The following is a 22,704-nucleotide window of genomic DNA, read 5'->3' as shown; positions in this document are numbered from 1 at the left end:
CCTGTGTGAACCTCATGCTCAGAAGATGGTGAGGCACTGAAGAAGTTGTGCCTATAGAAGTTGTGGATACCCTACCCCCTGGAAGTGTTCATGCTAGGTTGCTGTCACCTTCCATGATGTCCATCTATATGTCTAACTTTTCATTATTTTGTAAGATCATTAGGGGAAAGGGGTAATTTGGGGAAGGAAAGTGTTGTGGAGCTGGGATATAACCATATCTACTGGGGAGCTTTCATACATACTGTAATACAAATTAGGTTCTTTCTGTTAAGTTCTATGTAAACATAGATCCCAAACAAGTTTGCAATCCAAGTGTAAGAAGATGCATAGAATACCAGAGGTAGAAAGAAACAGAGGAGTGAACACGGGGAAGCAATGAGATGTGCTATTCAGCAAGTGATGCCAAACACAAATCAGAAGAGCACAATGATGCAACCCTGTTTTGGTAGAAGTGGTGAAAAGAGCTATCAGTGTTTTCCAGGAAAATCAACACATTCTTATTAATACTTAACACCAAGGTTTCGGAAATTTCTTCACAAACATCTTTTCCTCATGGGTATGATAAGTTGCAGGAAAAGACTTGGAAATAAATACTTGCCATGCATGAATCAGCAGATTTGAACTTTTACTCTTCTCCCTGTCCTCCCCACTATCTCCTCCAGCCTCACCTGGTGCACAGTGACCCTGGGCTCTGACACTTCTGTGCCCCACAGTCACATGCTGCACTGAACTGTGTGTTAAAACTGTGTAACTTCATAACATTTACTGAGCTGCAAGGATCTGTTCAAGCTACGGAGCTCCAAATTTGACAGTTTGCAACACCTGATTTCTGACATGTGATCGCTTTTCTGCTTAGGAAAAAAAATAGTGAAAACAACCAAAGAAGATTGACCATTAATGTTCTAAGCAGTGAATTATAAATTAAATTAAATAAATTCTACTCACATGAAGTAGAATTTTTTAATGAACTGAAGAGAATGAGATCTAAGGAAAACTATCCTATTTACTACTGAAATTTGGTGCATTTTCAACTACTTTATTAATATTCTGGGCATACAGATTTCCTTTATTTTCAGCACTGGGAATGGTGATGATGAGTGAGACAATCAATGGAAGAATAATTTTGTTTTGGACTTAACAGACAAGAAAGAAAACAGCAGTGGGATAAAAGCTTCATCTCTGGCAAAAATAAGATAGATCAGGAACAAATCATTGACACATAATGCACAGGTGAGAGGTGTGAAATATTCCTTAAAAACAACAAATATATAGTTGCTGAAGCACAATTCAAAACTATTGGTCTCCTGTTTGTCTTTTCAGAAGAAAGGAATGATAAATGGCAAAGATGAATTTAATCCCTTGCACTCATTTCAGGTAAGGATTGGACTGAAAAGAAGTGGAATCTTTGAACAGAGCTAAAACTACTTAAGTGAAAAGTAGGAAGCAAAATAAATCACGTTTTTGTCCAGTATGAATGTCATTTGGATCTCCTCCTCTGTAGTTGTCAAGGGACATCTGTTTTCATTACTTCATAAAGACGGTTCAGGGATAAAGATTCCTTTTCTCAAGTCCAGTAATAGCTACTTAGAAAAACAGCATGAACTGAAAAGCCCAGATCTGGTACCTGCATGCCAAGGAGAACACTAGTTAGAGCACGGCTGTCATATCTTTTCCAATGTAAGAAACAGTAGTGAAATGATAAGTAAATACTGCAAAACTAGTCACCAGCAGTTTCGTGAAATCACGTCAGCTTTATGTAAATGAATCCATCACTGGATGAACAAAAATTTACCCATTTATCAGGTGCATTATGCCAACCCTAGGAATGCTAGTCACAAAGCAGTGCTTGATTATCCTAGCACTTTACCAGCACAGAAGGTGACAACACTTTCCAGGTGCTGAGAGAAGCATAATATAACTTAAGGAATCACGTCCAGCCAGGGTTTGGTACACCCACGGTTCCTTCCAGCACAGTCCTGAGCTGGTGGGGGTGTGTTAACCACGACGCTCAGATTCCTCATGCACCACGAGCTCGCTCCTCTCATTGCTGTAACACCAGAGGCAAATTGTATTGTCCCATTGTTCAGTTGTGGTGAATGGGTAAGGGCGGCAAAGTAACTGATGCGTAATCCAGCCACCTGCTCAGGTGACAAGAGAGCATATCTATGGTTCTTACATAGCCCGAGGAGGGATGTAGAGGATTCTTCAATGCACCTGAAGCAGGTGTAGCTTCAGAATCACAGTCTAGCCCTGGAGCACCAGTTTACTACAGGGTGTATTCTGGATGCAAATGAGGATTTGATCTGCCCTATTTATCTGTCTAGATAGGTTTTTAAAGCAGGGATCCTATAGTGTTGTCTGTGAGCACATTCCTCAGAATCACAAGAAAAGGTCCTAGTTTTCTGAATTGAGCCCTGTGGCTACTGCAGACAACTGCATAAAGTAATTCACTTCACAAGAAATTATTCTTACTAGAAGACTGTACCATAAATTCAGTGTTTGGAGGGAAAGCTTAATGGCTTTAAAGGTTAGTTTATTGAATTTTCAGTTGAAATTTATAGGGGATCAATTCAGACTTATTTGTTATTCTATCAAGAATTTCCTTTAATTTTCCTAATTATCTTTCCTCTCTGGTTTTTACCCTCAACTTTTTTATGTATTTACAAATGATAATAATCTCTTGTCTCAGACTTTGCTTTTCTAGGCTTAATGGGACAAGTTTTTAGAGTATTTTCAGATGCCAGCCTATTACCTACAGTATTATAATGGCCATTTACTGAACCTACCTTCATTTAAATCAGCTTTTTTAAACACAGGAAATCAGATACAAAAGCAGCATTCCAATAGATCTAATCATACTTTGGCACATAACTTTCATATCTCTTTTTATGTACAGAAAGCATCCTCCTTTGATATTGGTAGGACTGCACATCTTTTTCAGTTTGTCTTTTTTACAACTACTTAAGATTAATTTACTTATACAAAACTACTTCATGAAAGCCTTTTCCACCTCTGTCAGCTAATGAGCTGTAGTTACACAGCAGAAGTTCTTGTTCTTAGTTATCGGTACTTAACAGACCACTTGGCATGATTAAATTTAATTACCTTTCTTTTACATCAGTGCTTGAGATTACCCACTGATCTCTTTAGAACACTTACATCCTCCCCATACTGAAAACTTTTCCCAATGCTGTGACATCAGGTAATTTCACTGACACAGAGTACATCAAGTAGAAATGATTTGTGCTAAGATCATTACCAAACAGGGCGCATCTCGGGAACCATCAAGAAGGACTCATTTATAATCGTGCAACCTGACAGTTACCTCTTCAGAGCAATCCCTGTCATCTCCCATAAAATCTATTCTAGCTACTATCTATTCCAGAGCTTTTCTATTAATCCCCATAGTGTACAGCACAATGATTACTATGTTTAAGTCAAAAAAGGGAGAATAGATTTTCTTTTCCTATAGAGTCAGTTAAAAAATAACCCATCAAATTACTCCAGTACAATTTAGCTTTGCTAAATTGTGTTGAATTTTATACAACTTTCTATTTATTTCCATGACCTGAATGTGAAAGAACATTCAAAGCAGCTCTAAGTTTAGCATGCTATTTAGCTGCTACTATAGGTTACAGTATATTTTCTCCTTTCCCATTACACCAATTTTCTATGTTCTGCTTCAAATGTGTGACCACTGCCTTGATGAATGTATTAAAAACTTCATTCAGTTTATTTAAAATTCTAGAAAGGAAATCACCTTTCCTCCACATCTTAAATTAATTTCAGGCTCTTGAACTTTTCCTTGCTCATTTTAAAATAATTTGCTACTTTGTCCTTCATTCATACTCAGAGTCCTTAAGAAATACAGATTAAAAATACTAGTTTGTACATGTCTCAAAATTAATCATTATTTTATATCACTAGATAGTGCTCCAAAATTTACTGCCTGTTCTTCTTCTTCTTTTAAGAAAGATCTTTTTCAGCTTGACTTCTGTTAAGTCTCATTTTTCTGTTAAACACTGACCTTTCGGATATACGTTTTGAGACCGACCAGTCTATTTTGTACTCTAAGTATTCTTTTACAATACTTTTATCCTCCTTTATCCTCCACTTATGGATCTTTCTTTAGAGCTCTTTTTTATTTTCCTATTTAGTCACAAAACTTATTCAAAGTCTTTTGACGTTTTCTCCATTTCCTGTGTTCACTGCCATAACTTACATAATTGACTGATTTCTTCCAATGGTTTCCAAGAACTCTCCCCTCATACATAGAGAAACTCAATAGAAACATTTTAATTTAAACAATTGATTTGAATGGACTTGGTCCTAAATTCTTTGCTAAATTCAGATCTTCTCTGAGGTCTTTATTAAAGAGATATAAAATATTAGCAATTCTTTCTGTTTCAGTTACAATCTCATAAAGAAATATACTGTCATTTAAATCCAGGCATATTCTGTTATTAGCACCACACATCCTCCAAATAGAGAAGTTGTGTCTCCTGTACAGTCCCTTTCTCTCAGTAAGCAGAAACATTAAAACTGAAACAACATCATCAAATTCAGTGAGAATAAGGGGATATCAATAAGCAAAGTCAGGGTGATACAGATGGCAAAATAATTTCTATACTAACATTAGTCTGTATTTTAAAAATCAATAATACATAGAAGCAGGCTGAGTGCATAAAAGCTAAATAACCCATGGGCCATTTTTCCCATTGTCCATGTACAAAATTATTAAATTTATTATTTATAAAATATTTGCATAGAGACATGAAAAATACACAAGCAATGATATTGATTGGAACACAAAATCAAGACAGAATGAAGTTTCTGCCTGTTGTGGTTTCTGTGAGCTCTTCACTCTGTAGATATCTGGCTGAAAATTTGTAAAACTCTTTTTGACTTGTTTGCTTTTATGAAACTACATCTATCAGCTCTATCAGCAGACTAAGTAATGAAATTAGCCTATATCACTCTCTTCATTAGGGCCAGATCCAAAATCCATTAGTAACTGTGAAGAGGCTCCTATTGACTTCATGAGGCTTTAGATCAGGTTATGGGTGTGAGCCTACAGCAAGATGAACATGCCATTTGTTTTCTCTGATGCTCTGATTTCTATTCTCAACTCATTCCTTTAGCATTTCTAGTGGGTGCCCTTTTTTTTTTCTTTGCATCTACAGCAGCTACAATAGCATTATTTTCTTTGCTACCCCTCTAAGTTCCAAAAAGTACAGGATGCTGCCATTTCTCTAGCTCATTTCCATAATATTTTCATATTACAGCTTGCTTTCTTTGTGATTGCTGTATAGCTACATAGTACTATATAAGATGGAGCAAACAGCAACACATTCTTCTCTCCTCCAAATATGAGAAGACACTGGTTTTGATTAGCATATAAACAACATTAAAGAATAATGAAGTGAATCTTTGTCAGTTTTCACATTTGATAGCAGTGCTACTTCTAATTCCATGCTAAACAATACTGTTGTCTTACTAGGCCTGTTTCAAGGAAACTTTGTTGCTAAGTGCTTTACTATTTATTACAAAGATGAAAGAAAGGAGAGAAAATAAATGAAAATAGAAGAAAGGGAAGGGAAGATAAAATCATTTGTCTTTGCCTTATGACACTAGAGCAAAATAATTAGAAAGAATGGTTTCTCCATCCATTTAAGTTTGCCTACTGCTTTAAATTATTCATTGGGTTAATGCCTTCTTTCTCAGTATCTCCAGAACAAGAAACTGTTTTCTCAAACAATCTACTGCTACAACGAAATTATTTAGGATTGACTTACTTTTTCATTCAGTATTCCCTGTGTCTAATGCCTTCAAACTGCTTTCATGTAATGCAGACCCTACCTTGCGGCACAAAGATGGTGACTCAACATCCACAAGAAAAACTTATAAAATCAGTTCCCATTTTCTGCAGTAGTCTTTTCAAACTGATGCTGACAGTGTTCTTGCCATCAAGTAATTAAATTATATATGTTTAATGGCTGGGTTTTTCACAGTATAAATGTTAGATATTCCAAATATTATGTAATGGGGATAAGCTGTCCTTTCTTAAATCCAGAGAGAACTCATATATGTTTTCCTTGCAGCACTTTTGTTTTGAAGCATGCACCATTGTCTGTGATGCAAACACTGTGACCTTCAAATCTCTAAAATACTTTGCAGTGCACTTTTAAAAGGACTTGCTGTTGTAGGAGAGGTTTGGAACAGCTGTTCTGATCAATGCAACAACTCACATAATTTCCCAAAAGTGCTTGGATGGTGCCAGAAACTCTGAAATTAATCTGAACTCTCTCCCAAATGTGTTCCAGTTTTAGATATGTCAAGAAGGAAGACTTAAACCTACCTGTTAAAATTTTGGACTGTCCAGAAAATACTTCTGTATCCTAGCAATGAAGCAAATGAGGATTATCTTATCTCAAAATGAAAACAAAGCCACATTCCTTTCGTTATATCAGACCAGTAGTCAATAAACTGAGTACCATAAATAGCACCTGAATAACAATTTTAGCAAATACCTGGAATACGAAAAAGACCCAGCACTTCCAAAAGAGATAATGCATTTCAACTGAAATAGAATGGGGCCTGAGACCCAGTTTTGTATGCACTCACTGAGTTCGCACTTAGCATTGTATCTGGATTTTAGATCAAAACTTTTTAAAATGAAAAATACCCTTTTAGTCCCTTTAAAAACTGCCAATCTTCTTGGGAAAATTTAACATCCTTGGGGTACAGAAAAAAATCCCCTCTAATCTACTGCCTTCCTAATACTCAAAATCAGGAATTCTGACTCCACAGTAGCTTTTCTTTCCACTTGCTCCTTTGGAAGGAAGGGTCAAGTATGTCAGTATCCTATGGATGCAAGCTCCCTGAGGACTAAAGTGCTTTCTTAGGAAATGGGAACTGTGTTCATAGCGCCTCCCCGTATTAAGGAGATCTTCATCACTCATATTTCCACTTGAATGGTGAAATAGTAACGGCTACCACATGTCCATTCTTCCCTCCCCATTAAATGAGCAGGTTCACAGAACCTCTGGGCAATTAAACTTCTTAAGCCTCCGGGACTCAGGGACATCATGTTCACAAGTGGTGCCAGTTGAAAGACAAGTGATGATGATCTATGAGTAGCAGCACTTCCAGGAATGCACAAGAGTGAAGATCCCCAGCATCATTTCCAGCAGATTCGGACATGCACACAGACCCCGTAATGCCTAAATTGTCAGGTTAGAGTTACAGTTTTCTCTGTGTGGGTGTTTAGGCCATCTGAGTCCCTTTATGAATCTGCACCACAAACACCACCTTAAAAGGGTGACAACTCCCTTTCTTCTGAATGTGGAGAAGTGAATTCATGATTAGATTATCCTGTGAACCACTTGTTTATTTTCTTTTTTTCTTTCAAACCTGATTGAAAAAACCAACACTCAGCAATTCTGATAACCACTTTACCAGGTATCATCTCGGAGGCATAACTTTGATTTTTACTTATTTTTAAAGTTAATTATATAGGTAATTATTACACGCTAAAATCATCAAGATACTTATGTCTTCCAAAGGGAAGAGAGCAATTATCACCAATTTTCAAGAACTCTAAAAGCTAGGGCATCAGTAAGATAATGGTGAAATCAGAACAAAATGAAAACCATCACTGGAAATAGAAGCATTTGCTTCTTGATGTTATTTTCAAGGGTATTTTTTGTTATCCTAAATAAGAAAAGATTTTTAAAATTTCAAAATGGAGAAAGGATTTGGGCCCATTGGTATTTTGATAAAATTATTATTTTGGAAACAATGCTTACAGTTCTAGTTCCATTTTCAACTTAACTTTTAAAAATAATGGTTTGCTATTCTGTTTCTCAACAAACCCTTTCTCTCCTGTAGAGCTATATGCAGTCTAAAAGTCACCTGCAACTAAACTGCAACTAAACTGGTTTGGAGCTTTTTTTCATTTGTTTCCGATCAACTTTTTCAGAACTTTGCTTTTCATTGCACATCTGACAACTAGGCATATATTTTTTTTTGGGCTATTTCAGACATGGTTTTACTTCGAATTTGTTGCTTTACAATGAACCTCAAACTAACATTGACTCTGCGATATACTGGAATATGTTGACTAAATTTAGCATCATAGTACTGTCAGTGTATTGCACGTTTCTGTTCAGAGATAGTTAATGTGGTTGTGCTCTCGGTAGTGCTTCATTATTCAATTTTGTATTTTTCATAGATAAACTCTGTTTATAAGCGAACCAAGAGCTTTTGTATCTATAAATCTCCTTTGCTAGTTAGTCATGGTATCTAGAGAGTAGATTTACCTGAGATAATACAATAAAAGCAAAATGTTTGTTAAGCATAGCAGAATGATATAACAGAAATGAAAATCTGACAAATTCCAAAGCATTCATTTGTGTCCCATAACAGCTGTTACTGTTTTTATTTCCTCTTCATGTAAGCTGCTTTTGTCTAATGCTTATTTCTCATTTAAAGTTTTGTTTATTTCAAATGTGCATTATTTCAACCATTTTTTCTTGGCAATATTTTCAGTGAGCTTGTACTTTTGATAAATTCATTATGGTTATACTTTATTCCTCCTCCACTAAATTCTGAGCAGATCTAAACAAACTAAAGACAGTTTTTCCTGAAAATTTCAATTAATCTATTAAAAAATCACTTCAGCCACACACAGTTCAGCCTCCATTTATGGAAGAATGTTTTCCACTGATGACACTCTGATGTATCATCCGGTAAACATTAAGAATTTGTGGGGTTGGCCTCTACTGACTCTGGTCCCCATTAAAATGATAACATTAAACAGCAGTGCTTATGCTATAGCACCTGAAATACTCTATTCCTCAGAACAAGGAGATAAATATATTTAATTTACAAATACAGTTTTGAAAAAAAAATATCTTTATAATTATGTTCCAGAATATAATAAATGCCTAAAAGTTAATCTAAGACAAAGGACACAACTGGATCATTTACCTTGAGCTCCTGCTTAATATAGGCTATAGGACCTACTTAAATCCTCTCTTGAGAAAAATGTCACTTAATTCCACAATGTCTCTTTTTTATGCAGACCAATTACTGCAAAAAGAGATGAAAGCCAGGACAAGCTTGCAGTTTCCACCCTTACAGAAACTGAGCACACATCTGTCTCCTTGCACTCCCTGAGAACTCTGTTTTTCAAATAGAAACCGTAGCTTTAATGCCTTCCTTACTTAATGTCTTCTCCTTGTCGTAAAAGAAGGATGGCAGCAAAGGCTGGTATGTTGTTTTAGAGCATTTAGTATGCCTTGCTGATACCTTAAAAATATGCCACAATCACAGCTCTGTGTCACATATATACATCAACATGTCTGAACCTGATCTTCACCACTGACATCCCGCTGTGTCTTGTCCTTCCCAAAATGTCTGGTTTTGCCCTTTATCAGATCAGTTATTGTTTGACAACCCTTTCTGAATTCATTAATGTTATCTCCTTCTTAGTACTTTTAATATGCTCTTTTTTTTTTCTTTTCTATCAGCTGCCTTTCCTAAAGCTTTCATCCAGTCCTGCTCCCTTGCATTCCTGACCTATTAACATATTTGTGTCCAGACTCAACAGGTCTAAATTCAACATCAAACCATCAGCTCCTGTTACCGCCTTCCAGATAGGATGAAGAACTTTCTCTACTTTCTCTTAAAGGTCATTGCTCACTTAAATGTATGTTTTCTCTGATCAAGTCACCTCTTAATTTCCTCCCCCAAGAAAATAAATTTATGAAGGTATCTGCATCTCCTACTAAGTGTGTTTTCCAAGGTCAAGGTCTGCCCTAAAGACACTTCAGTTATCAGTATCTTTTTCAGGTAGAATTAAGCAAAAAATTACAAAAGTTTTACACATCAGGTGCCAATTCCTGTTATTTCCCACACCCCAAAACCTGTTCGATTCTACAGCTCTCAGTTATGCACTATAGGTCTGCACCAGACCTTTGGTTACAACCCTGGACTAAAAACTTGTGTTTGGCTGATGACCAGCCAAGAAGGTCCAGGACTTCTTTTGAGTTTCATTGCTTTTGAGAGTCCTTGATTTCATCCACAGGCTGCATTTTCTTTCTTGATGCATGACTTCAGACTCAGCCACTGTAAACCTGTGTTTTACCCAGAACAGCCTAGCAGCCCTTTTCCTCTAACCTACACTGACACTGTGATCAATCACTCCATCCATTTACCCTTTGTAAACATCACCAGAGCATCAGCTCTCCTTCAATATGTTCAAATTTCTTCAGTATTCAAAGACCTCTTGAAAAATCAGCACAACAGATGCAGATGCTGTTCAAGTAACTCCTTTAGAAATCAGGTTGGAAAATCAAGGGCTTATAATTAAAGATAGCTCTGAGGTTTATTCACACATAGTTACATTAGACTGAGTCCTTGCTGTGTCTGAATTTCTCTGATTTCCCTCCACCTAGTTAAAATAGCACTGAATTTTCAGGCAGATCATGGCTTTTCTCAACCTATTTTGATGCGTATTTCTCTGCTGTTGGGAGAGATGAGCAATGGCATTGTTTGGAGGTGGAAAACCAGGGGAGACATTGATTTTTAATGGCCTTTGATACTTTAGCTCAAGTGTAGCAGTCACATTTTCTTTTGTATTGTAGGTCTGCACACACACACAATCTTAACTCAATCATTTCTCCCTAAGCCACATTATAATGAGTACACCTAAAAAAAGACATATTAATTTTCTAAGCTTCCTTCCAGAATGGCCTTCCTCCCACTTGTTGAATTATAACAACAGATCTCTAGATTTCCCATGACAATGCTTCTCTATGCATATTTATTTAATGCATACGTATAGCATTTTTCCTTGCTTAAAAACTCAATTAAGATTTCAATATTTGGTGCTTTACTTATATGTTTATTGACAAAAAATGTAAATATACCTCAATGTGTGATGTAGTGTAATTTCTGCTTTGGAAATTTAATAAAAATATCTATTTGTCAAATATTTATTGTTATTCTTAAATAAATATTGGATGGACAAGTAGTAAGTGCACATATTTTAGCCATCTTAAAAATTCAAAAGACATTAGAAGAGCATAAAAATTCTATTTTCTTTCCCATATTTCCTAAACTTTTGTAAATTTTGCAGTACTATTAAGGTCCTTGATACCAACGGAATAAGGTACTCTTCACCATGTACTTTTCAAAGTGGACTTCAAGAAGTAGGCTACTAGACTACAGCTAGACTACAGATCCTAACACATGTGTGTTTTTATGCCATTTTTACAGTTGGCCTGCTCTTCTGGGCTGCAAGTTTCCCCATCATGAAATACAATGGAAACACAAACTACACTGACCATCCTCCTCTGTCAAGAGAAATATTTTCACTTTAAAACACTATTCAATATTAGCAAAAATTAAAGTCACAAGCCCATAATTTACTTTAGTGGTTTTTGGGGTTTTTTTGAGAGAGGGTGGGATGGGGAAAAGGGGTTAAATAAATTATTCATAGAATTCAGTCAGAATTCATATATCACTTTAAGTTGCATAAGGTGACTCTTTCATGCCAGGCTTGCATCTCACTGGATAGGTCAAATTCTTAGGGTAAAACAGTATCTTGCAATATTAAACATGCATAAGCAGCATGCAATTGCTTTTCATCTACTTATTGCTTCACATACCTGGAGATCCCCGATCCATTTGACATCCAGTTTCAATTTTAAACACAGGGGAAAAATTGAGACTAAATGTTCTATATCATACAATTTCCAAGAACTTTCACATGCTACAAAGTGGGCTATTGCTCCTGCAAAACTACTTTGCAAAAATGTATGTCAGATGAATTTTTAGCCCTCTTAAGACAAGGAAAAGCTTTTCTTCCCTTCATAGAGCTGAAGATAAGCTATAAGTGGTAGTTCTAATTGGAAAACCAATGATCTTGTGACTGCTTCAAATACAAGTGCATATGAACAGAAAATAATTGTAATCCTGCATCCAAAGAACAAATTTGAATTTTTTATTGGGATGATGTGTTAAGGTACACAACAACAACAGCTGTGGAATTCAGTTTGGGTATTCCAGCAAATTTTTCTGCTTATTCCTCTATCTCTTTGCAATATCTTTCCCTACCAAAATGGCATACTGGTTGTGCAGCCCTCGTTTATGCATTAAAACTGATTCTAAATTATAACAAAAATGAAAAGCAATTTTCTGCAATGGAAAACATTACTTTTCCTAGGAGACAAATCCAGTACATCAAAGATGTCTTTTTAAAGTCCTGCCTCAAAAATGACCATCTTTGCTGCAAGGTGATTATTATCATCTCCAGAATGAGTCATTTTCTACTGGTAAATTGAGGTTTATTTTCCCCATTTACTTAAATGTACATATTTTAAATCTTTGTACTATTTGCCAATGATAGTTGCAAAACTAAGTGAAAACTGAGTCAAACCAATGCTTTGTAGCTCTTATTTTTTTTTTTCTGCACTGTTTTCTCAGTCTTTCTGCAGAAAGATAGACTTTCTACAGTCGACTTTCTTGGAAAAGACAGCATTTCAGATGCATATATAACTGATTTTTTAGGTGTACCTTCCACTCCACTAGTGCTTCAGAAGCTTCTATTCAGAAGTGGAATGTTTATTTGGAAGTCACACTTGCAGCTCTGCTCATTAGTGACTAGTGCTGATAAATGTGGCGTAGCACAGGGTGGGACACTTCAGGTAGCACTGGGTGGTACACTCGGAATGATTTCTCTTAGCAACCTTTTTCACAGAATCACAGAGTCATCAACATTTGCAGGGATGGTGACTCCACTGTTTCCCTGGGTAGCCTGTTCCAAAATGCCAGTTGATGCCAGTGTGTAAAAGTCAAACTGTGTGAGGCATAATGCCTATTTGTTTGCACTTCCTGAAAACTGGGACACAATCCAGGAACTGAGAACACCCTTAAATCTGGTTTAAGCTCCTGCAAAATTATTTCTGGCCAAAATTAAGTTGAAAGGGAGAAATTTGCTCTTCTCCATCAGACTGGAGGAGTAGGATACAGCACCAAAGGCAGCCCTGTTTCATCGTACAAAGCTTTTTTCCCCTTAGACCAATATTATCCACTCCACACCTAAGTATTCCTTTCAGAAACTGCAGTATTCTGCAGATTTGACTTCACTGTCAAGCAGCTTCACAAACTGCCTCCATTAGATTCTCACTTTCCAAACACCAAACAGAAGTGAGATAAAGCTTGGACTTCAGCTATAGATAACAAATAGACTGAAAGGCCACATCTTAAATAGGTTCATCTGAAATAAAGGCATTTTTTATGTAAAGTTGTAAATAATACAAAACAGCAGCAGAATTACTCCCTGAAAACTGTATGTTGAGAGTGAGTGCATTGGGAAATGAGAGAAAAGCAATTAATGGGTGATATTACCTGAAAAATAAAATGTCAATATAATAATAATAATAATAATAAGTTAAAAGAACCAGCAGCAGAACATTGCCTCGAGGCAGCTATGATTTGCATGAAGTAACTTCTCAAATAACAGGTAACTCAAGGTCTTGGTGATCTTGGCAGAGTTAAAGGGATAAGATTTAAGTAGAGATAAACATGAATTATTTTTTTCCTACACTTGCAAAGGTAGGTTTTGAACTCTTAAATAAATTATTATTAACTTTTCAACTTTTCTTCAGTTTTGATATGGAATATATGTATTTTTTCCCTGCAGTTGATTTATTTTGTTTCTGTCACTTTGAGAACACTTTCTAGTATTGTGCTAGTGTGTCTTCTTTTTAGTGTCAGTATTTTCTACTGATGTGCTCTCCCTGAACATGTTCCCTGTGAGTTTTCAATGCAGAGAATTTAAGTAACTTCAGGCTTGTGATTCAATATATTGGAGAATGAAATTTACTCCTCTGGGAACAAAACAGCTCATTGTGTCAAGTGACTTATTAAATTTAAAAAAAAATATATGGCAAACGATCTCTAGTTTTCTTTGTCTGGATAAGCATTCTTCGAAGCTTCAAATTATTTAGAAAAGAAAATATCATCTTGAGCTTTTGGAATAAAATATTCAGTTATTTAAATTTTCTCACTTAACAAAGTCTCCTAATCTTCCCTGGGCCTGAGTACTCATTGAAAGAAACAGTGAAACCCTCAGAAGAAATACCCAGAAATTACTATGTGAATCAGTGAATACATAAACATTCAAAATTACATATACAAATGAGTAAAAGCCTAATTAATCCACAATAATACAATTATTCTTTGTGTTGGAAAGTTTGAGTCATCAGGTGTAAATCCAAGCTATGTATTTTTTTACTTTGAAATTTAAAGTTAACACACATGCAGACATCCTTCACTGCAAAAATGCCCTTAGAGGAGTTTAAATAGCATTTCAGTGATACATCCAAAGAAATACACCATTCTGATTTATCCAAGCTAGCATCCATCAAGTGTTTTTCACACATTTATGTTTAAAAGCAGAAGTCTAAGAAAATAATAAGAAAAAACCAATTTCTTTGATAGGCACCCAGAGGGAACTAAATCTTTAGTGTTATTTCAGCTTTTTTTTCTAAGCATAGTGTAGCAGGTTTTTTTTTTCCTTATTCACATACAGCCTTTCCTTCTCCTTTGTCTCCCCTTTCATGGCTTTGCAGATTTCCTGTCGTGCCTACTGGGATACGAAGCACTGCCACTACACAGCTGGGAAAGGATGCATACTCTGGACAGCTGTAGCAATGATGGAATATAGGGCAAATCTTCCTTATAAACAAGGGTTCAAAGGAAAGCCACTGGCTTTCTTAGCATTTTCCCTGGTTAACTCAAATTCTTCTGGCAGCATGTATTCTGAAGCAGTCCACATATCACTATGTGGAGATAAGAGCAGTCCTCCTAGTCCTGTCACTGTTTCCAGGATACTATCAGTGCTGCAGCAGTTCTACTTTGTCATGCTCCTTAGCCATATAATTGCTAACAGCAACATTAATAAATAAAAATAGTTTGTTCCAACCTCTAAGAGGGGTATAATATCTGACAGCTGTTCCTTCACTTCTCTTAGTCTTCACTTTCAATAGTCTTCAGTAAAACAGTTATGTGGGCCTATTGATTTCCAGTCCCGGACACTGAATGTGGAGGATGACAGCTAAGAACATCAACAGGAGCCTCTGTTTCTCAAAAGGTAGGGCCCACCCTCTCCCCTTGCAGCTCGTCTGCTTTTCCATGCACACTCTGGACTGGCACGTTTTGTACTTCTACCACGCACTGGTGGAACAGTTCCCCACAAGAGCTGTAGTACAGCTCTACAACCAGGAATAGTTTCAGCATAATGACTCTCTGACAGAATAAGAACAAAGTTTTCCAGTGATTAGTTATATTTTGGGTACCAAATTAGGGCTGTCCTGAGGTGAAAGAAAATTAAAAAAAAACCCAGACTCTTCCAAAGAATCTTAATTTAGGTCATTGAAATAAAGCAATCAAATTTTGCAGTTTTTGTGAAAAATGTTGACCTGGTATTTCAGCGTCCCATTAGCACGACTTCACACCAGACCCCTTTAGTTTCTTTCATTGATCACTCCAGCACAGCCTCAGGTCAAGGCAACATCCGGTAAGACACAAGAGATGAAAGGAAAACACAGACCTTGCTTCAGCCATGGCATTCAGGGGCCAGAACCTGCCCTTTCCAGTACTTACAAACCTCCCTGGAGGTGAACAACAGCCACTGACACAACCGACCATCAGTCTCAACTCTAAACTAAGATGTGATTGCAATTAGAATGCAGAACAGAATTTCCTGCACAGGGATTGCATGCACTACACATGTATTTTCAAGGATCTTCATCTCTTATTTCACAGAACTTTGTTTTATACATACACAGAGAAATACACTATAGAGACTCTATATGGATACACAAGAGATCAGTATTTCAAATTCTTTGAGCAACTATGAAAAAGATGGGATTTTCATTTTCTGTTTGCTGATAATTCAGTACCATAAATAAACACTTCTTCCTCTTTTTGTAGGCCAGTTCCAGGAAAAAAGAATCCTGTGGATGAACTTTCTAGCATAAACTAGTCAATAAGAAGGATTCTGTCTCTGAATTATAATTTATTTCAGTCTGAGGCTGCAAGAGTAACTACCACCTAGGAAGCAAGCAGGCAAAGCCTATCAAAGAAGAAATGTACTAAGGGTACAGAGAAAGCTTTCAACTGTAAAGAAATCATTTACAGTTCTGCAAAAATAAACACTGAGAGCAGCTCTGAGTTTGGTGGAGCTCATCAGGTACCTGAGGGACACTTGCTTTAAAAGATTTACTTTCTCCTGTTGGAAGATGCCAGACTACTCCACTGGGGCTGTTGATAGTTGGATATTGATTTTTGCACTGTGGACTCTCAAAAGGCATCTACATCATACGCTCTTAAACTTTTAAAATACTTTTCCTAGTGGCCATTTCTTGACCACTCCCTTCCACTCTGTTATTTCTGAAACACTTAAAGGAGGGTTTTCCAGGCACTGTAGTGTCCTACCGTCTCAGTCCTGAGAGGTCAAAGCATACTGGTGCATGAACTGCTGTCTAAGACCTTAAAAAAAGGCAGAAAGAGTCACTACTGACAAACAGTGAAAACCTTTTTTCCCAGACGTAGAAGCAAATGGTGGTCTTGATTGGTGAGAAGTTGGACATATCCTGAGTGTATCCTGGAATGCATTCAAAGTAGCATGGCCAATAGATCAATGGATGGGATTCTGTCCCTCTACTCTGCTCTGGTGAGATCCCACTTGGGGTGCTGTATCCAGCTCTGGGATCCCACCATAAGGAGGATGTTGAATTTGTTGAATGCAGAGGAGACCATAAAGGTGGTCAGAGAGCTGGAGTACCTCTCCTGTGAAAACAGGCTAAGAAAGCTGGAATTGTTCAGCCTGGATAGCAGAAGGCTCCGTGGAGATCTTAATGCAGCCTTTCAGTACCTAAACGGGGCTTATAAGAAAGATATGGACAGACTTTTTTAACAGGGCCTGCAGATGTAGGACAAGGGGTTTAAACTAAAAGAAGGTAGACTTAGCCTACATCTAAAGAAGCCATTTTTTACAATGAGGGTTGTGAAATATTAGAGGAGGTTGCCCAGAAGAACTGTGGATGCCTTATCCCTGGAAGCATTCAAGACACTGCTGGATGGGGCTCTGAGCAGCCTGATCTAGGGGAAGCTGTCTCTGCTTGTTGCAGGGTGCTTGGACTAGATGGCCTTTAAAGTTCCCTTTCAACCCAAACTGCCCCATAATTCTGTGATCTCTACAAAAGCAAGATATATAGATGGGTATAAAAGAATAAGACATCAAGTCAAATTAAAATACATGTGTCATTCAATACAATCTGTTCTTCAGAGTTCCAGCTGTTCATATCTTTGAAAACGTCTATATATTCACCTTGGAAATTAGTGATGAAAAAAGAATGATTAATAGCACAGTAGTGATTATTTCTTAGATTTACAAGTATGAAAGTGATTAAGAGCTGAGGCCTGGAATAAATTCTTTTTTGAAATGTATCAGGATTTCTTTTTCACTGCTTCTTCAGGATTTTTAAATTTTAGCCTTTAAGCCATAATTTCACACAATACTCTGAGTTGGAAAGGACCCACAAGAATCATCGAGTCCAGGCCCATACGGGGATTGAAGACACAACCTTTGGTGTTGGTGTTTTTAGAACCACATTCTATCCAGCTGAGCTAATCTAAGGTCACCTATGACTAGTTTTAGCCTTTCTAGTTAAGATTTGCATAAGTCCTTCAATTTGATGAAATGTAGAAACCCAATCTTACAATGAAATGTAGATACCCAATTGGGTATCAATTATCCAATGATAATCTCCAAGTAGAAAAATTAAATCTTCTCATGGTGGTGCTTGATGCCATTGAACTATCAAGTCAAAGGAAAGAAGAGACAAAGTAGATTTTTTAGTTCCTCCACTGAACAGAGCCTGTGGTGAGAACAGAACTAAATTTATCAAAGTTAACACAACACAATGCAAGATGATAAATTACCATTGAGAATTTACTCTTTTGGAATATAATTCTATGAATATATTTAACCTGATTTTCTAAGGAAATAATTATGCTATGTGAGCATTCATACCTTTCTCTCCCTCAGCTGTAGTGAGACAATAGGCAATTGCAATGAAATCTGAAAAAGTGAGGAGGAAGCAAAACAACAGGTTCCTAAAAACTTGGTAAAACTATATGGTTAATTAAAAAATGGACATTCTGAATGTAACCTGTATTGTTATGACAGGCCAGAAAATTCACAGGAATATAAAAGAAAAAGAAATAGAGACCCTTCATTCATGTCTCAGCCTTGGCAAAATTCTCAGTCAGAGCTCAACCTTTTCAGTCAATCTCAGGATGCAAATGCACTGGGAACTAGATGTCTTTAATTCCAGTGTTGATAGAATGTGATTTTTCCAAATAGTCTATTTCACAAAACCTAATAACATTCGTTTATACAGCTACAAAATGAAAATACATACCAAACGTGAAAAGAATCTATTGAAAACAGCTCTATTAATCATAAATGTCCTCTTTTTGTCCAACATCTAAAAAGCAGTCAAGGTTAGATGAGCAAAAAGGTTCTGAGATCTGAACTCAGATGTTGAACTCAGCATGAATCCAATAAGAATCATTAAGTGACCCGCTGTCTTAATGTTTCTTCAGGGCAAGTATTGATATTACCTGATATTCCTACCTCTATTAAAATCCTCTATTCAGCATCTGTCTCAAAACACAGCACTTGTACCAAGGAGTCAATCAATTAAAACTTTCCTCCAGCTTAGGAAAGTTGGTTAGGCTTTGTACCAGAGACTATTTGATCATCTCTTACACTGACCATGGATTTACAAATGCAAATAAGTCTCTTGATAGCACTGGGTATGGTTTTTTCAAGTCCTTCAGTAATGGAAGACTAACATCACTGCACTAATATGAATTATTTTATGTAGCATTTCCTTTCTAAAATGTATTTAATATTCAAGCTAGAACAAGGTAATATTTTAAGAATTTTGTCTGAGTGTGCATTTGGGCATTGTATTTTTTTTTAAGAATCACAAAGCATTAGTCTACACCCATATCTGTATTTTATGCTGGTAAGTTAGCAGAGAATCTCACATATTCTCTGAGGTATGCCAAGGTATTTAAACTGTCTTTTTTTTTTCCTTACATAAGACAATTTGTTTGATTTCTCTTAACTCTGTAACTGTTATTCAAGTGTGTTCTTACCAGAGCTCTAGATGATTTAAAAGTTAGCTCAGAGATTGGTGAAGGTACCTGATAAGTGGCTGGAACAACTGCAGAGTAAAAGGATAAGAGCACCCACTAAAGAGAGGGCTGTCAGGGGGGTACTTACAGCTTCTTTAACTCCTGGAAGCAGCACTGATCACAGATTTAAGGTGGATCTACCTCAAATTAATCATCTATGTCAAGCCTCACTGATGCCTTTTAATCTCAAATCCCCAAGTATTTTTTAACTGCAAAGTAGAGCACAATTTAAATAGAAACAACTGAATAACATTATTTCAAAGAGGGAAAAATTTTTAAAAAAGGCTTTCTTCAAAAGCCCCCTGTAACTTTGCAGTCAACTTCCTGGTACACCAGCATGGTCTTGGGCAGCTCGGGGATGCTCAGCAAGCCCTGCACTGTCCTTCCCACCAGACCATTAGCACAGTTTGCTCTTGGCATTTTGGGGACTCTGCTGATTTGCTCTCCAGCTCCACACTGGACATTTTCTGCCAACATGCACACAGTAACCTTCTATTACCCCAAGAGATGGGGACATCTCCTCACCCTGGGGCAAGCTTCATACCAATACCAGTAACTCTCTTCAGGAATAGGTCCCACAAATCCATGTCATCTATGGATGAAGGTGATCTTCTAATAATTAAATTAACAGTGTATATAGAGACTGGGAAGTGCTCTGAAGTAATCAATCCCTTACCACCTTGCCTTTCATTCTATTATTTAAAAGAAGGCAAGTAATGGTGCTTTTCCCCTAATACACCCTCACCTTTTTTTTTTTTTCCACATTTTAAAATCTTTAAATTATACTGACTATTTCAAAAATCTTTAAATTATACTGACCATTTCAAAATATGTATAAATTTCATGAAGAAAATATTTGATGGTTTTGGCCATGCAGAATTCTGTGACTTGAATAACTGGACCAAAATGTAAAGTTTATTACCAGCTGTTTGATATGGGCAAACTACATTTTTCTCTCTCAACAGCAGAAATCTTAATATATTTTTCAGCTTTGCCATTAAATACAGAGAGATGATTTTCCTCTAATTTCTAAAAGCAGTTTTGTGGAAGAAAATGGGTAATCAACATGGAGAATGTCTTTTTTCTGAAAACGCTTTTAGTCTGACATAAATGACAGCTATTTAAAGGCAATCACTTGTGTTTTATATCTCACACAAAAACCAGCAGACACAGTACCCTGCCTTTGAGACAAAACACTGATACATGTGACAGAACATTTCAAGCAATAGTAATCAGAAGCCACAGATCCAGCATCATCAAGAAAACAACTGAAACATTGTCCATTAAGATCTGTATCGCTTTTTGCTATTGTTGCTCAGCCTTTAGCTGATATTACGCTGCACTATGAATAACCAATTATCCTCATCTGACCGGTACAGGAGATGCAAATCACATTTGTTCTGCAGTATGTACACTGATAACTTACACATCTGTTAAAAATAAAGCCCTTTTCAAAATATCACCCAGGAGGCATGTGTTCTGTTCTCTGTTCAGTGACCTTTGGAAACTCTAGTCCAATGAATAACTAGTGATGCGCGAGTAAGTGGGGAGACACTAGATGAAAAGTGCCTATAACCTTATCTGTTATGAAGATGGCTATGATAAAAAGATACATTGCTCTTTCATAATTTGCCTGAGAGCAAATCAGTGAGAACATAAACTTGCATCCCCTTAAGTTTAATGGTTATGTAATTCATTATCCTGGACAATTAAAAATATAACATGCAGAAAAAGTGTAGTGAATTATATCATTTAAGTATCTAATTTAATTGTAATTTGCTACCTTATAGCATTTGTTCACATGGCATCAACCACATCTTGATAAATCTGGCCTTCCATTCAATCATTTTATGTAGAAAGAAACTGAACTGTGCTTCAAGATAGAAAAACTTCATATTCCCAAATATTGATAGAACACTAAAGGAATTCAGCAATGACATTCTTGCATCTGTTAAAAACCTTTGTAAGGGTTATGACATATTACAAAGCTCAGATTTTCTTTCTCACACCCTACATGGCCCATATGGCCTCGATCTGTGTCCGACAAAGTCAGTACTGTAAGACAACAGCTACATAACCAAAAGGCAAGAAAAAAACACCAAATCCAGGGAGACGTGGTACAGCACATATGGCTTTGCTTTTGGTGCTACATTACCAACAAAGCCTTCACTGCAAGCCCTCAGGTAATTCAGCCTTTGAGTAAGCGTATCTTTTAAGCATAGATATGGTCTATGGCACTTATGTAGCCATGTAAACATTAAAAACCCTTTCAAAATTTTTCTTTTACAGTATAACACTACACATCCTCTATCATGCACATATGCCAGGAAACCAGAGATTTTTAAAGAGAAAACATTCCACCATTCCAGTTGACAAGCTAAAAAGGGAGTTACCAACTCATAGAGAATCTTCACAATAACCAAACACCCAACTGAGCACTGACAAGAGTTATGGGGAAGAAAAGCCTTTTGAATGCAAGTAGCTAAAGCATAAATTTCTTAACAACATGAAAGACTTACCTATTGTATCGCTCGCATTTTTACAGTTTAGAATAAACAGTGGACACCTTTATTCAAAAGGTAAACAAATTGATTCTTAACCAATTTTAATTTCATAATTAATCACATTATTTTTATTACCGATTATATTTTTCCTATAAGAAAGAATAAATTATACTTACCCTCTCCAAAGTAATTTCTTCAAATTCATATTCAATTTCTGTTCCATTGACCTAAAGAAAATAAAATCAGAAAATTCTTTAAATCCACATGGAAGGTAACTTCATAGGCACACTGTACAGCAGTTCCAGTATCATCAGTTTACTGAAGCACATTTTCCAACATAGAGCTTAGGAGTTCTAAAGTATTGAATACTTAACTCCCCTTTGTCTAATATAAACTGAAAATAGTAAAAGTTCAGTATGTAATGGCAATTTAAATCACCAACATAATAAAACTGATATTTGATAAAACATCTTTGTGGACTTTGTGCCAATGTTTAATAGTTTCCAAGGTAATAGTTTCGAGTCAAAATAGAAGACCTACTTCTAATAGTCTCACAATAGAAAAAAAAAAATATATATATATGCATTGTCTTACAAGCTCCAATTTACACTGAAATACAAAACCAGACAGGAAATTCACAGTCCTTATGTAAAAATTACTCACTGATACACCCACTGAAATACATCTTGTTTACTATATTAACCTAGGGCAAGAACATGACAGAGAACCTTTGCAAGAGACAGCTGAATGGCAAAAAGGCACAGAATGTTAATGTAATTCCTATGCTGAGTCCCAGTGTCAAAATAAATTAAGCTACAAAATGTAGAGCACCAAAATGGATTGTGCTGGACAAGAAATCTATCAGCTGAAGAGATGATACTGATTTAAGCAGTATTCCAAAACCTTGTTCCAGTCT

The 22,704-nt window shown here is 36.4% G+C and overlaps 1 protein-coding gene across 1 annotated transcript in view; it reads right to left on the bottom strand.

The window, feature by feature from the left end:
• DLG2 (discs large MAGUK scaffold protein 2) overlaps positions 1 to 22,704 on the bottom strand; it is a 984,977-nt gene that overhangs the window by 344,436 nt on the left and 617,837 nt on the right. The window contains exon 10 of the mRNA XM_053935819.1: positions 21,965 to 22,015. Within this exon, the coding sequence (XP_053791794.1) occupies positions 21,965 to 22,015 (51 nt within the window). The remainder of the gene's footprint in view (positions 1 to 21,964; positions 22,016 to 22,704) is intronic.

This window comes from Vidua chalybeata, chromosome 2, assembly GCF_026979565.1.
Source record: "Vidua chalybeata isolate OUT-0048 chromosome 2, bVidCha1 merged haplotype, whole genome shotgun sequence".
Taxonomy (NCBI): domain Eukaryota; kingdom Metazoa; phylum Chordata; class Aves; order Passeriformes; family Viduidae; genus Vidua; species Vidua chalybeata.
This window is presented reverse-complemented; position numbering and strand designations above follow the sequence as displayed.